Consider the following 17,274-nt stretch of genomic DNA (forward strand, 5'->3'; position numbering starts at 1 on the left):
CCAGCTGTTATTAATTTGCACTGACAAGGGGAAGTATTGCTTTCTAATTACTGATAGATTTCAGCTGGTGTCTTGGCTTGTGTGCCTTTTTGCACCTCCCTTTCTTTATGCGTTCAATCCGTGTCAATGCTTTTATTATTTTTTATTTCATGTCAATATATTTACCTAGAAAAATGGTAAGGTGTTCAATACTTATTTTACCCTCCGTATGTTCTCTATACTTTCTAGCAGGGCTTGATCATTTTTGAGTTCATTAAAGTGGTTCTAAAAGCAAACAGTTTTTTTTTACACAAACTTATTCTTTAATGCAGAGAATGAATTAACCATCTTTAATATGTTACACCCGTAGTCAGGGTGTAAAATGTTGTTATTAATGTAGCAACTCTCACATGTCCAGCCTGAGATTGCACCCATGGTCTGCTGATCATCGGTGCAATGCTACAGGCTACTAATAATAAAATATGCACAATTTTATGTTAATTTATGGTCATTTTACAAAGCTGAACTTATCCTTTAAGGCAGGAGGCAACCTTTAACCACTTTCAGACCGGACCATTTTGCTGGTAAATGACCAGAGGTCTTTTTACACTTTGGCACTGCGCTGCTTTAACTGGTAATTGCGCGGTCATGCAATGTTGTACCCAAACAAAATTTGCGTCCTTTTCTTCCCACAAATAGAGCTTTCTTTTGATGGTATTTGATTGCCTCTGCGATTTTTATTTTTTGCGATATAAACGTAAAAAGACCGCAAATTTTGAAAAAAAATGATATTTTCTACTTTTTGTTATTAGAAAAATCCAATAAACTCAATTTTAGTCATACATTTAGGCCAAAATGTATTCAGCCACATGTCTTTGGTAAAAAAAAAGTCAATAATTGTATATTTATTGGTTTGCGCAAAAGTTGTCACATCTACAAACTAAGGTACGTTTTCTGGAATTTACGCAGCTTTTAGTTTACGACTGCCTATCCCATTTCTTGAGGTGCTAAAATGGCAGGGCAGTACAAAACCCCCCCAAATGACCCCATTTTGGAAAGTAGACCCCCTAAGGAAATTGATAAGAGGCATGTTGAGCCCATTGAATATTTTATTTTTTTGCCTCAAGCGATTGAATAATGACAAAAAAAAAAAAATTATTTTTTTTTTACACAAAGTTGTCACTAAATGATATATTGCTCACACATGCTATGGGCGTATGTGAAATGACACCCCAAAATAAATTCTGCTGCTTCTCCTGAGTATGGGGATACCACATATGTGGGACTTTTTGGGAGCCTAGCCGCGTACGGGGCCCCGAAAACCAAGCACCGCCTTCAGGCTTTCTAAGGGCGTAAATTTTTGAGTTCACTTCTCACTACCTATTACAGTTTTGAAGGCCATAAAATGCCAAGATGGCACAAAACCCCCACAAATGACCCCATTTTAGAAAGTAGACACCCCAAGCTATTTGCTGAGAGGCATGTTGAGTTCATGGAATATTTTAGATTTTGCCACAAGTTGCGGGAAAATTACAAACTTTTTTTTTTTTTTTTTTTTTTTCACAAAGTTGTCACTAAATGATATATTGCTCATGCATGCCATGGGCATATGTGAAATGACACCCCAAAATAAATTCTGCTGCTTCTCCTGAGTACGGGGATACCACATATGTGGGACTTTTTGGGAGCCTAGCCGCGTACGGGGCCCCGAAAACCAAGCACCGCCTTCAGGCTTTCTAAGGGCGTTACAGTTTTGAAGGCCATAAAATGCCAAGATGGCACAAACCCCCCCCCCAAATGACCCCATTTTGGAAAGTAGACACCCCTAAATTTAGGGGTACACTAGTGAGACTAGGTAATAAATGGCGGGTGCCCTGAAACTATAAAAATAATAACTAACCAACCAGCGTCACCTGTAACAGTTATATGGTGATCACTGGTGAAAGGGTTAACTAGGGGGCAATTAGGGGGCTTTATGCGGTAGTATATGGGGGTCCCTGGCGCTATAAAAAGCTGCAGCGAACCTAAATACCTACCTGCCTAACTAGCGTCACCTGTGACACTAATACAGCGATCAGAAAAACGATCGCTTATTAGGCTGGGTTCACACTGGAGCGATGCGGGAACGCCACGAATGCGCGGCGGGTTCCCGCATCGCATGCCTCCCGGCGGCAGTTCACACTGCCCTATGCGAACTGCTGGGAGTGTCAGTGAAATGTTACTGACACCCCCAGATCAGTTCGCATATCGCAGTGCGATCTGCAAACTCGGATCGCATGGTGTGAACACCCATGCGATCCGATTCTGCTGCGGGCCAAAAAAAGGGTCCCGTGCGAATTTGCGGCGGGTGCGGCGAATGGCTGAACTCGAATCGCACAGAGATCGGATGTGATTTGCACTGCAGTGCGGTGCGAATCACATCCGTTCTCATAAACCGCTGCAATGTGAACCCAGCCTTAGTGACACTGGCGACGGGGGGTGATCACGGGGTTAAACCTTTATTGGGGGGGTTAGGGGGGTACCTTAGAACTAAAGGGGGCTAACCCTAACTGCCCTAACAGTTATTAGTCACAAATGACACCCGCCGGGTGATCAGGGGGTTAAACCTTTATTAGGTAATAAATGGCGGGTGCCCTGAAACTATAAAAAAATAACTAACCAACCAGCGTCACCTGTAACAGTTATAGGGTGATCACTGGTGAAAGGGTTAACTAGGGGGCAATCAGGGGGCTTTATGCGGTAGTATATGGGGGTCCCTGGCGCTATAAAAAGCTGCGGCGAACCTAAATACCTACCTGCCTAACTAGCGTCACCTGTGACACTAATACGGCGATCAGAAAAATGATCGCTTATTAGGCTGGGTTCACACTGGAGCGATGCGGAAACGCCGCGAATCCGCGGCGGGTTCCCGCATCGCATGCCTCCCGGCGGCAGTTCACACTGCCCTATGCGAACTGCTGGGAGTGTCAGTGAAATGTTACTGACACCCCCAGATCAGTTCGCATATCGCAGTGCGATCTGCAAACTCGGATCGCATGGTGTGAACACCCATGCGATCCGATTCTGCTGCGGGCCAAAAAAGGGTCCCGTGCGAATTTGCGGCGGGTGCGGCGAATGGCTGAACTCGAATCGCACAGAGATCGGATGTGATTTGCACTGCAGTGCGGTGCGAATCACATTCATTCTCATAAACCGCTGCAATGTGAACCCAGCCTTAGTGACACTGGCGACGGGGGGTGATCACGGGGTTAAACCTTTATTGGGGGGGTTAGGGGGGTACATTAGAACTAAAGGGGGCTAACTCTAACTGCCCTAACAGTTATTACAGTCACAAATGACACCAATGCAAAAAAAAAAAAAAAAAATGACATTGGTGTCACTGTGACTGGGGGGCAGGGGTAATTGGGGGGGTGATCGGGGGGTAAAGGGGGGGTGTGAGTGTGCCTGGCATGTTCTACTGTGTGTGTAGAGTGTTGGTGCAACTCCCCGATCCGCTCTCCTCCGTGTCGGAACGAAAAATACCGACACGGAGGAGAGAATACATCACTTCCTCTCCTGTGTTTACATTACAGGAGAGGAAGTGATGTCACCGGGGATTTCTATTCGTCGGGAGCGATCGCGAGGGGGTGGCCATGAATGAATGGCCGCCCCCTCGTCCCGGATCGCTCCCGGACGAAAACCGACCGCCGCAGGCACCGGGCGGGGGCCCGATCGGGCCCCCGACCCGCGGGAGGCAAGGGACGTACATGTATGTCCTTATGCCTGCCCGTGCCATTCTACCGACGTACATCGGCGGTCGGCAACTGGTTAAGAGGTGGAGATCTACCTGTACAACATGGAAGAGGTCAAAAATCACCAGACGCAGCGTTGCCTCCTCACACCTGATTTAAATTGCTGTACTACTGTCACAATGGCGTGCATTGGGTGGCAATCTTGGGCTTAAAGTGGTTGTAAACCCTCCTAAACATGTTTAGCTTGTTAGATAATAGTTTTCTCAGGCAGCTGATCGCTGCCTGAGAAAGTGCACTTACTTGTATATTTTTTCGTTAAAATTGCCGTTTTCTTGTCCATTACCTCATGCGCGCTTGCGCAGTGTGGACTTTCGAGTGCAGCATATATTGCATTGCCGCCTGTGTCTTTCCTGTTTCTCTGACTTTTTTTGTCCATGACATTCTCCTCAGAGCGGCAGAGGAGAAGTCTCGCGATCTACACATCACCCTGCTCTTCCTGATACTCCCCCTTGTGCCTTAGTAACGGCAATCGAGATCGAGGCTTGGTTATGATTGTTATGACGCTACGGTGCATGTGCGAGATTTTCGGAGGGAGCCAAACTAAGGGCGGAAATGACGTCCGCAAAGGAGAGGAAAAACAGAAGTTACAATGGCGCGGGTGATGGTGGTTGAAGTTTTATGCTGATTTTCCCACCCCTCATTTGGTACTGCTTCAGGAAGTCCCAATGGCTAAGAGAGGCGCTGTGTCGGTCGATGAATATAAGAGAAAAGAGGATTTTTGGACTCACCGTAAAATCCTTTTCTCTGTAATTCACCGACCGACACAGCTCTTCTTAGCCATTGAGTTGTTATGCTCACCTTTAGGAGAATACTAGGCATTACTTGTTATGCAACACTCAGAACTTTCCAGTTTCGCCCAGGGGGCGGTCCCTTGCATAACAACCCTCCACCCTGCCATGCAGTCATCAGTACGTCAACAAGCAGTATAACGTAAAGAGAAAAGGGAGGGGCGGGTGCTGTGTCGGTCGGTGAATTACAGAGAAAAGGATTTTACGGCAAGTACAAAAAATCCTATTTTCTCTTATATTCATCGACCGACACAGCTCCTCTCTTTGGCACTGCTTCAGGATGTCCCAATGGCTAACGAGGGGTGGGAAAACCAGCATAAAACTTCAACTACCATGGCAAGTGGGAACTAGTGAAAAACTTTACCCACAAAACAACAGTGCGTGGAAAAAAAACACCACAAAAACCAGGGTACACCCCAACAGGAGAAACTACCCTCAACCACACCAAAAACTGCGGTAACTAATACAACAGTGCTTAAAAGTACTGTGTTTTGATCGAAAAAAAAAAAAAAAAAACACACAGGAAAAAAATATATATTATATATTCAATTGCAACTATACGGCCGCCTGCAAAACTTTGTGGCCAAAACATGCAGCCGATGCACTGACGTCTACCTTGTAGAACTAGGTAAATGTGTGGACAGACGACCAGGTCGCCGCTTTACACACTTGAGCGACAGACGCTTGGTGTTGGAAGGCCCAAGACGTTCCGACTGCCCTTGTGGAGTGGGCGGTGACCGGAAAAGGGGGTACTTGTCCCTTCAAGGCATAGGCGTGCACTACAATCTGTCTGATCCACCTGGAAATGGTGGCCGACGAGACTGCCATGCCTTTCTTTGGACCAGCTACCGAAACAAACAGTGAGTCTGACTTCCGAAAGGACGCAGTGGCAAAATACACCTTTAGAGCCCGAACCACGTCCGAAGGGCCACTTCCTTAGGGTGTTTTGGCTTAGGACACAGAGATGGTAACATAATGTCCTCGTTGATATGAAAAGCCGAGACCACTTTCGGCAGAAAAGACGGTTGCGGACGCAACACCTTATCTTTGTGGATAACCAGATAAGGTGACTTGCATGACAAAGCCGCCAGTTTCGAAACCCTCCTGACCGATGTGATGGCCACTAGAAAGACCACTTTCTGGGAAAGAGTCAGTAGAGGAATATCCCTGATATTTTCAAACGGCGGTTTTTAAAGCACCGATATCACTAGGTTCAGCTCCCACGAGGCGCAACGGTGGACGCACCGGAGCTACTACATGTTGTACCCCCTGAACAAAGGTACTCACTAATGAGTGAGACGCCAGGGGTCGCTGAAAAAAAAAAAAGCCAGCCAAGGCCGATATCTGCCCTTTAATGGTGCTTAACGCCAATTTCTGGTCTACTCCTTGCTTAAGAAACAGCAGGACCCTGGATTCCATCTTTTCTCCTCACAGATGGAGATGTAAGGCTTCCAGGTACGATGATAGATCTTCCTAGAAGAAGATTTCCGTGCCCTCAGTATAGTTGAGATCACCAGACAGACCCCGGTTCCTCAACATCTGGCTCTCAATAGCCATGCCGTTCAAGCCAGCAATGGTAAAGCAGGATGGAAAAATCAGACCTTGAGACAGAAGGTCCTCTCGTAACGGCAGTCTTCAGGGGGTGTCTGCCATCAGGCGTAATAGGTCTGCGTACCAAGGCTGATGAGTCCAATCTGGGGCGACCAGAATCACTGGAATCCCCTCAACTCCCACTCTGCGGAACAGACGTGGTAACAGTTTCAGTGAAAGAAAGGCATAGATCAGCTGGTACTGATCCCACGGAGCCACCAGCTCGTCTGACGCGTCTGCCCAAGGATCTCTGGTCCTGGACACGAATCTCAGCACCTTCCGATTGAGACGGGAGGCCAGAAGATCCACGTCTGGTGTGCCCCACCGCAGGCACAGTAGCCCGAATACCTCCGGATGGAACGCCCATTCTCCTGGGTCTAGCATCTGGCGACTCAGATAGTCCGCCTGCCAGTTCACCACTCCCGGGATGTAAATGGCCGACAGGGCCGGTAAGTGTCGCTCTGCCCACCGAAGTATGTGAGCGACCTCCCGTGCGGCAGCTGAGCTTCTTGTTCCTCTGTGATTGACGTATGCCACAACTGTGGCGTTGTCTGACTGAATCCTGATCGAACGCCCCTGTAGTCTCATTGACCATGTGGAGAGACACAGCCTGATCGTTCTTAGCTCAAGCAGATTGATCGGCAACTTGGATTCTTCCGTCAACCAGAGGCCCCGAGCCGACTGAACCCCCATCACTACATCCCAGCCGGATAAGCTGGCGTCCGTTGTGATCACTGTCCACTTCAGGAGGTAGGAACGACTTCCCGGACTGAATAACCGGGGACCTCATCCACCAGGTCAGGGAATCTGACTGACTGGCTCACCTGGATCTGTCGATCCAGGGACAACTGAGCTTTGTCCTACTTTGTCAAAATCTCCTTCTGCAGGACTCTGTTGTGGAACTGGGCATATGGTACTGCCTCGAAGGAGGCTACCATGAGTCCCAGGACTCGCATGCAGAAGCGGAGCGACGACCACTTGCGGTTAATCAGCAGTTTTACCGCAGATCTAACAAGTCTGCAGCTTGTCTGAAGGGAGAAAAACTTTCGCCTCCCTGGAGTCCAGCAGCAAGCCCAGGTACTACAGATGCTGGGTCGGTACAATCAGACTTCTTTAGGTCAACAGCCACCCAAATTCTTGCAGGGTCCGCATGGTGATCTCCACATCCTCCTCTAATTCTAAGGCGGAAGATGCCCTCATGAGGAGATCGGCTAGGTATCCCACGATTGCAATCCCACGTTGCCGCAGCACGCCAAAACTGGAGCCAATACCTTGGAAAAGACTCGGGGGGCTGATGCCAGACCAAAAGGCAGAGCCACAAACTGGTAGTGGGCTTCCCCAACTGCAAACAGCAGAAACTTTTGATGCCCAAGGTATATGGGTATGTGCAGGTAGGCATCCTGGATGTCCAAGGACGCCAGGGAGCCCCCTTGATGGAGTGCAGCGACTACTGAGCGAACCGATTCTATTCTGAACCTCTGCACTTTCACAAAATGATTGAGGGCTTTTAGGTCCAAGATTGGACGTACCCCTTCCTTCTTGGGAACTACAAACAGATTTGAGTAGAATCCCTGGAAATGTTCAGATTCCAGTAACCGGTACAACCACCCCAGGACTCAGCAAGTCCTTTACTGTCCACAATAGGGCCTTCCGGCGAGCCGGGGATACGGGTATGCTGGAGGGGAAGAATTTGTTTGGCGGCCAAGAGAGAAACTATCTTGTAGCCTGAGGAAATCAGATCGCAGACCCATTGGTCGGATAGTCGAAAGGACCACCGGGCTGCAAACTCCCAAAGGCGAGTGGGGGGGTTTGGGGTGGGAGAGGGAGAGAAGAGAGGGACCCCCGAATCGACCTCCCAGGGAATACACAGCTGTTCAGCCCCACAAGGCAGCGAGAGCTGCACTTACCAGTCCTGCAGAGCTGGGAGACCTTCCATTACAGACCCACTCGCTGATCAGTACAGGGTGGCTGCTGGCCTGGCACACTGTGATTCATACATCAGTAGCCCGGTCATATGTGTGCCCCGGAGCATAAAAGCTCACCGACCACCTCTGGAGCTGAGGATTCGTCGTGGCTGGCCTAGCGCGGAGCTGCGACCTGCTTGATGGCCAGACTGGGGAGACTACAAGGATAAGGGCTGTTGATCGCAGATCACAGGATCAATCATCTTGCGCAAAAAGTCAAGCTTCTGCAGAAAAATAAATAAATAAATAAATAAAACAAGGACCAATGGGCCCGCAGGGTACCTAGGTCCTTCACTAGGCAAAATAAAACTGCAGACTGCATGGCAAGCTGGAAGGTTGTTGCTCAAGGGACCGCCCCCTGGGCAGAACTGGAAAGTTCTGAGTGTTACATAAAAAGTAATGGCTAGTATTCGCCTAAATGTGGGCATAACCCAATGGCTAAGAGAGGAGCTGTGTCGGTCAGTGAAAAAAAAATACGGTGGCATGATATCTATGATTTATGGCAATTAACACTTCAAAAAAGTTGTAGTAGGAAGTTGTATTTTAGCCCTACTTCTCCTGGGGAATACAGGAGAAAGACTTGAAGTGTCATTAACCCCACACCATTAAAAAAAATATATATATATACTATCAGTAAATGGTGTATAACATGCTGTTCATACTCAAGTCACTATGAGATTTGTTTTCTGTATTCTGCAAGAAAAAATAAATAATAATAAGTTGATCCTGCTGCTCTCTCTCTCCACCTTCATGCTGTGTCCCTAATTCAGCTAGAAATTTTGCAGCCGCAGTGAGTTTCTCTGCTGAGCATTTCCTCCCTGTCCCAAGCAGCCCATGTGACTATACAGTCACACATGTGGGCGTATATCCAGTGGTAAAATGAAAGCCCACTGCCTCCCCTTCCATGTCCACTAACCAGCTAAACACAATGGAGGTGGGCTATTACATGTAGATTGATGGAGGCTTCACTTCCCTCTTATTCTGAGAGACAGGCTGGAGAGGTGTGACCTGCGACTGGCAGAAATCTGGCCACACCATGTTATTGCCAAAAAATAATAAAGATTTGATTTCAAATATATATATTCATATGACAATTTAAGACAGTTTTTTTATATTATTTATTTTACTCTGTATTCCAAAGGCTGTAGCGTGTTTTTATTTTGAACATGTGACCAGCAGCAGAGAACTAGAGGCTCCTCCTGCTTATGCTTCCCTGCAGATAGGCTGTACATATCGATAAAAAAAAAAAAAAGTTACTTCGATTTTTTTTATTATTATTATTATTACAATAATTACAGTGCCGTCATCCATATACAGAAAAAGAAGGGACAATGTAAGTTAAAGTGTATGTGCTCAGTATCACTAAGTTTTACTTACTGTTGAAGAAATCGCAAAACTATTGCTTTAATGTTATCTGTAGACAGGTAGCTGCCCTAAATGAGAAGAATATCATGAATATTGAAGAACAAAAAAAAAAAAACCCTCAAAAAACTGTTCAATACTTAGTAAAATCAACCAATACCTCACCTTACATGGAGGAAGTGTGGTGGGGGTTTCTACATCAAAAGTTATTGGTGGAGGAAGCTCGTGTCCATCCTGCGATGACGGCAAAAGTAAAAGACACAAGGTTAAATGTGCTCAAAATGAAGCCTTACTCACTAAATAATATTCTTCATGAAAGAATAAACCTCTATGCACTATACAAGGGTACACTGCTTTAAATGTGTCCCTCAGCATAGTTAAAGAGGACTCTGTCTGGAGGGGTCTGTGCAACATTGAGACCAATATCATTCAACCTCTGCAGAGAAATAATTATTGATACCCTTGGTGCCCCATAGTTGTTCCTCAGCTAATAGACTGCCTCAGTACAGCAAGCAAGCTAGACCCAGACCTTGTGCAACCCCCTCTGCTCCAATTATTAAACCAAGGGCTGCATATTGTTAAAATCTGAACATCGTGTCCTCAAAGTTTTGGAAGTTTCCAATTACCTGAAGATACCAGCCTTTAACCCAGGGTCTGAGTATAAACCATGTGCCCTGTACTATACGATTAAGTTAAGATGATTTTCCGTCATGGAAAACCTAGAACAAAACATCAAATATTTAGTGTCTCACCAGTCGCAGTAGTTTTGGAAAGCGTTCCCTCATAGCACTGTCATCCAGAGCGGGTAAAATCCAGACGTTGACAGCCAAAGAAACAAACAGAAAAGGTTAGTAGCAGCACACAAAGACCCCCAACCCACACTTTGAGCACCATGACCAAACCTCTATCATACCATACCCTAGTAGAGGGGAGACCCACACTGATCTCTGTTGTGAGAAGAGAGAAGTGCAGCCCCGCAGTCTGCCAGGACTTTGCTGATGAAGGACACTGATGAATAAAGACTTCCTATACAATATGAAATCTGTGCTTCTATACTGCCCCTACCCATCTTCCAGAAAATACCCCAACTCCACAGAGCTGAATAAAAGGTTGTCACAACATCATGGGGAACGTAAAGACAGCAGTCATAAAAGGTAAATGCTTATTTACACCAGTTACATCAACCAGTGTCAATGCATATATTTTTCCCTCCAATACTTTTATCGAGAGGAACATGTATGCAACGTTTCTCCACAGCTGGGTTGTGTAATGAGAACCATGCAGTAACATTACTAGGGGCTAGTACAAAATTTGAAAATTAAATGGTTAACTAAAGTGCTGCAGATATGGTTTAGAGATCAAAAAAAAATTAGTGTGGCATATTAAATCTGCATACATAAATTGGAGTAAATGTAGACTACAGTGGCATTTTCATCTCTAGAGGCAGAAACCTCTAATACAGAAATTTCCCAATGATTAAAATAAACCATGTCTAATCAGCAAATGTTTACTGAATGCAATACATATACATGATTCAGGGAACTTCTTTACAAATGTAATAGGTTGGAAAGATGGTAATGAGTAAAGGATACTAGGAGAGAAAATGGAAAGATATTTGTGGTATGGATGGGTAATGAGTGATTTAAATGAAAGGCAGAGAGTGAAGACTTTAGGCTTTGGTAAAAAGAGAAATGATGTATAGTGAGAAGCATAAGTACAGCCTCTGTCAACACAGGAAAATCAGATTTTTAGAACCTCCAGTTAATCCAGTCTCCATCTTCTCCATGTTAAGCCCTCCTATCTCAAAGCACAGCTGGGGTTATGTGCAGGATCACCCCTCCAAGCACAGTTGGGGTTATGTGCAGAATCACCCCTTTTTACAGCAACTCCTATCCGAGGGAGCCCCATCGACTGTGCACAAGGCACAACTGCTGGTGTTTTTTGTTTTGTTTTGTTTTTTTCCTTATCCTTGACGATTTGTGGAATGCCAAGCCCACCTCCCTGGCAAGGAGGGTACAAGTCATTTGTGAGACTGACAAAGGGTAAAGGTGCATTCTTTGGGCATAAGGCAGCATCCAACCTCCTTCAGTGATCTTCTCGTGGCTGTTAGCAGGTCTGCCTTAGGTTGCTCCCGCATGGGGAATCTTACCCGTCATAGACCAGACAACCACATTGAAAGGAGGCATTAGCGAGTTCATGAGGGTTGAACGAAGAGGCTTTCACAGAGACAAGAGTTTTGAATATGCTAATCGTATTCCTGGCTGAGATAAATGGAGGTATAACAAAGGCAGGTTATTGAACCTGAAGCCCAAGGAGAAGAAGTGAGATAGAACAATGGGTAATGGTTAACCTGTGGACTTGAAAGGACTGTACCACATAAAGGAGGGTGGGGAAAAAAAAGCAAAGATGGATGTGGAAATAAAATGGTGAGATGTGCAGCAAAAGGGGAAATTGAGCTTATTTGGTAGACACTAGTGTTGCTTGTGTGCCTGAAGAAAAAAAAAAAAAAAAGAAGAAGAAGAAGAATATACAAAGAAGGAGATGCAGCTGAAGCCCTTTTAACTGTACATGCCACATGTGATTGTATAAACACTGCTATAAAATTATAGCTGAAGCTACAACAAGGCAGGGTGGGAATCCTATCAAAATAAAAAACACCAGTTCTGTACAACAGGCTACCGGATGTGGTGCAAAAATAGCACTGAAATTATATTTTCCCTGCATGGATCTCACCAGACAACACTCTGCTTCAAAAAAGGAGAAGTGCAGGGTATGTCATACTGCAGCATGCCTAACATAACTGCAGAAAATATCAGAGCTAGGCCTCTACAGGTTATGTATGCAACACTAGTGTTAGCGTGAAAGTCACATGAGAATGTCCCGCCCAAACTTAAAAAAAAAAAACTAACTTACGGGTCCGGTAATTTAGTAAGGTGCAATAAACCAAAAGACAAATGAGTATATAAAATTATACTAAAATGCAACATTACTACCTGGATTAAAAGACAACAGTTTAGGTATGTTAAATACCATTACATTTTACATAGTACAGAAGTAAAATGAATTACAGCTATCCAGTGCAACACAATGAAACTAATACCTAATTTCTGCCCATCTCTTCTTGTTTTTACCCCATATATTTTCTCAGTCACCCTTTTACATTACCCCAACACTTTTTTTTATAGATTACAGTATGTAGTATGGGTCTATATTCATATATAAAACTTCAATTATTGAATTACAAGAAACTTGGTTAATAGTTTTAAAAGTAATCACTTCTATCTATATATAATTTCATTATAAATGAGATACCTGGAGATGATAGTCAACATGATTCAGATGCTTCAATCCTGAATCAAACCTCAAACTCTGGACTGGCCTCCCAGTCATATTTATATGGTAGTGAAGACAATAGCTACAACTGATGAAAAGAAAAAAGGTCAAAGGTTCCCAACTTCCCATAGCATAATGAAGCAGATGTTTCATATAGAAGTAATTCAATAACTAAAGTTATATATGAATATATAGACACATAGTATGTCAACTCTCTGTTCATAAAACTGTAGGACTGCCTCAAATATTTGGCTAAATTGTTTTTGCTTTTTGGGGCATAGAATATCATTATGCCCATTTCTGAGATAGGGTGAAACAAAATAAAAGTAGCCGTTTAGGAAAGGTACTTTTACCATTTATATTTTTATATGCATGGTGAATAATCTCTACTAAATTAAAATCTTTTTGCCAAACAATTTATAAATAACTATGGGAAGAGCCACATCAGGAAAAAAGCATTGGATAACATTATATACATGGACTCCAAACTCACCGACAAGTTGAAAAACAAATGACTTGCTCTTATCCCATAACGCTCGCCAGTTGAGTGTAAAACTCACAGCTGTAACCCCCAATTCACTTCTGTGGAGCTCAAGATTCAAGTTTTTATTGAAGAAACATTTGGAAATCAGTTTCAAAGGCTGCTTTAATGTATTAAGAAAACCAACCCTGGACAGGGAAAAGCCAGGCAGCTCGGGTAAAAGTCAAGGCTTCAGGAAAACCTCTTTCAGACACACATTGTGTCAAAAGGTAAGAAACTAACCGACTGACCTGATATATAGACTCTGTTCCCGGAAACTGTCGCAGAGTGGGTTTCCATCCAACCACAGCATTTCGAGCTTCAGACCTTTAATCCTATCCAGATCCTTATCTGATCTTAGCTACACAAAAATAAACAGTAGGTATAAATTATTACAAATACATTATATTCATCTATGCTAAAATGTAATTTAAAAGAAGTATGGGATAAAAAAAACAACAAACACATACACATTCTGACCTGTGTGGATACAACATCTGCCCGCTCTGTTCTCTGTCTTGGAACTCTCAGTTCTTGGTCTTATGCGAGTGGTGACTGTCAGTATTTTGACAGTGGGACTCCCTTTAGACAGAAGTCGATCTAACAATCAACTTTTGTCAAAAAAGGGATGTCCATAATGCGCCTCACAAAAAACATCCGGTTATTCCCCCCCAGTTGACATAGGTGTGATGCGGGAACACTGCAAATCCACAGAGGGTTCCTGCAATGCACCTGACTCGCAAGGCAGTTCACACTGCCACATGCGTACAGCTGGGAGTGTCAATACAATGTTAATGAAACCCCCATTTCAGTTCGCATATCGCAGTGCGAACTGACAGTTTGGACAGGAATCGGATCACATCGGTGTGAACACCCATGCGATCCGATTCTGGTGCCGCTCAAAAAAGGGTCCTGTGTGAGTTTGGTATTTGCAATGCAAATTCAGCTATACTATCTGGCTGAAATCACATCACAGACATCCCATGTTATTTGCTGTGCAAATCACATGCGATCTCACACAGCGCACCAGTGTATACCCAGTCTCCCTGCTTAAGCAGATGAATTTCAATCCATCTATGGCCAGCTTTAGAGGTCAGGCATCAGTTTTGTCTGCACAGAGAAATTCTAGCAATTGTTTTGTAGAGAAACAACCTATCAGAAGCAGACTTGTAGTCATTTACCACTCTATAATCCTTGCATGGAAGCAGTTACTCACTTTATGAGAGACTACTGCGGCTTGAAAACAGTTCAGATTGTATTCAGTTTAGCTAGCATAACTGAGATTTTATACATATAGGATTGCTTTTAGATAGTCTTGCTAAGAAAATATTTTTTGCATATGCATGTAACCACCCTTTAAAAAAAAAAAAAAAGTTAAAACAAAGTGATTTCCAGAAGTCATGTCTCTCTGTAAGAGCACCATTTTGTACACTTCTTTGTATGGGTAATTATGCAGTGATTCCATTGGTCTTGTGTGGCAAGTAAACTCCAGCTTCCCTATTTATACCTATAGTAGAACTCCAGCGTAATTTTTTCCATACAGGTTTCGTTGTGTTCTTGAAACTCATTTTACAGTTTCAAAATGCAAAGAAAGCATTCATCCCATCTTTGACTTCAAGGCCCTCAATGTGTAGTACATACTCTGAGGTTTCAAATTGAATCTACTCATTTATTGCCCTCCTTCACTGTTAAAGCTTCTTGGTTTCTATTTACACTAGGTATGCACATTTACAAATTCCTCTTTCCTGGTCATCAAGGATTTCTTAGCTTTGCTGTTGGAGACAACCACTATCAGTTTGTGATCTCTACCCTTTGGCTTTGTCTGTGGCAATGTGTGTTTACAAAGGTCTTTGCACAAGTTCTGGGTCTTCTTAGTTCCAGAGGTTTTTCTGTCACTGGGTGCTCCCATTGAACCCTAATGTGGCAATCACAGTGAGGACCTTAGAGAACCTTGGGTGGCTCCTGAACATTGAGAAGTCTTCTCTGTTTGTTGCAACGCTTAAATTACTTGTGCCTTTTCCTGGATACCCTTTAGGCCAACATCTTCCAGTCCCAGGAAAAGTTGCAACGTTGCAGAGTCAGGTTCAGCAACTTCAATTCCAACGTCCTCCTACCCCTCCAGTTGCTCAACTGTACAAATGAACCCTGAAACAAAAGATCTCACATCACAGCGCGAGACAAAGTTTCTCTGGATAAGCGTTACACTCAAACTAAAGAGGTCTATGTCATGTTATTGGAGGTGACATTCTCCAATGGAAGAATATCATAAGGACGCCAGTTCGGGGGTTTTGAGGGTAGAATTCTCGGGCCTCTCTTCAGGGCTGTTGGCATCAGGAGGAATCAATGCTTCTAGTTAACATTCTGAAACAATGAGCAACTCACTTGTTGGTAGTTTATTAGAACCCACCTTCTGACCAGTCATCCACTTCAAATTCAATCAAGCAATGTTACAGCAGTGTCTTGCATCAATTAACCGTAAATACCAGGATTGTTTTTGCAGCGAGGGGAGGTGTGTGTATACAGTCTTTCCCACCAGGTCTTAGGTGGAGTATCATGTTCCAATGATCTACAGTGCACATTCCCAGAATAGAGCTGGCAAGAGGATTTTCCTCACAGACAATTTCTGGACCTAGGCAATAGTCTCATCATCTGGAGGTATTCAAGGACATAAGTCAGCGCTGGAGAACATTGGATTTGCTAGTTTCTTAGCGCACCAAGAAGCTGAACATATTTGTCTCCAGGAAGCAAGATGCAGCAGATGCACTGGTGAGACAAGGGAATCAGCATATCTGGTCTACCCTTTTCCTCCTCTAAAGCTACTAATTTGTCTAATTACAAGGACTGAGGAAAAAGACATTCCAGTCAGTCATTCTCACAACTCCAGATTAGCTCTGGAAAGTGTAGCACACTGACCTTATTCGTCTGTTTTATTATGTTCCATGGACTTTAAGGGTATGCTTTCCCCACTTCCGGGAGCCTCAGCCGTGGGTATTGACGTCACGGCTGGGGCTCCCTCCTCCTCCCCATCGCTGGGCCAGTAGGAGAGAGGAGCGGAGCCTCACGTATGCGCAGCAGGATTCCCAGCATGAACCCAAAAGGCTACACTGCCAGGTTCCCTTACATGCAATGGAGGTGGCATGCACCCAACAGCTGATGGAAACAGCTGCGGTGCGGACATCGCTGGATTCCAGGACAGGTAAGGGTTTCCGATTATTTTTTACTTTTTGCAAATTATTTAGATACGGCATACAGTGATACAGAGACCTCAGCAACATTGTAAATACTGTAATTCATCTCCACAAGCTAGACCACGTGTACAAACTTCGCAATAAAGCAAGTAATATAAACACATATTCGGGGACTAGACATTGGGCTTCAGGGTCAAGGAGGTATCTGCATCCTGCACAATTTTGACGGTTTACACCAGATTATTCCAGATGAAAAGAGGTCCAAACAGCAAAGAAAAACCAGAGAAAAAAAAAAGGGTAAAAAGGGGGGGGGGGGGGGGGGGAAGAGATAGGAGGGGACCATTCGCCAGTCCCTCGATCAATGCCTAGGGAGCCCATCTCATGTGTCTCCACTCCCAGGGGGAGTTAGGTCATCAGCTCTGCATGCTCCTCCGAGTAAGCGAACTCGTGCCAATAAAACCATTTCATGAGGAACTTCTCTCTGAGGCCACCAAGTCCTCCATTTCATTTATTTTGGCTACTCTTTTCAACCAGACGATCACCCTCGGCGGCTGCGTCCATTTCCAAAACAAGGAGATGCACCTTTTCGCCGCTGTGAGCAGGAGAGGTAGGATGGATCTCCTATAGATCTTGCTTGGAATCTCATGGTAGTGTAGGAGGAAGAACACGGGGGTTAAAGGCAACTCCCTATCAGTGAACTTCTGGACAATGCGGTGGACCTCGGTCCAATAGGGGACCAGGAGACGTGCAGAGAACCTG

At 44.6% G+C, this 17,274-nt stretch overlaps 1 protein-coding gene across 1 annotated transcript in view; it reads right to left on the reverse strand.

The window, feature by feature from the left end:
* NXF1 (nuclear RNA export factor 1) overlaps positions 1–17,274 on the reverse strand; it is an 88,287-nt gene that overhangs the window by 21,419 nt on the left and 49,594 nt on the right. Inside the window, exons 10-13 of the mRNA XM_077455831.1 lie at positions 13,579–13,688; positions 10,227–10,263; positions 9,640–9,708; positions 9,490–9,545 (exon numbers count right to left, since the gene is read on the reverse strand). Of these exons, the coding sequence (XP_077311957.1) occupies positions 9,490–9,545; positions 9,640–9,708; positions 10,227–10,263; positions 13,579–13,688 (272 nt within the window). The remainder of the gene's footprint in view (positions 1–9,489; positions 9,546–9,639; positions 9,709–10,226; positions 10,264–13,578; positions 13,689–17,274) is intronic.

Source organism: Lithobates pipiens, unplaced genomic scaffold (genome assembly GCF_037356315.1).
Source record: "Lithobates pipiens isolate NorthernLeopardFrog02 unplaced genomic scaffold, aLitPip1_a1.2 Scaffold_10, whole genome shotgun sequence".
Taxonomy (NCBI): domain Eukaryota; kingdom Metazoa; phylum Chordata; class Amphibia; order Anura; family Ranidae; genus Lithobates; species Lithobates pipiens.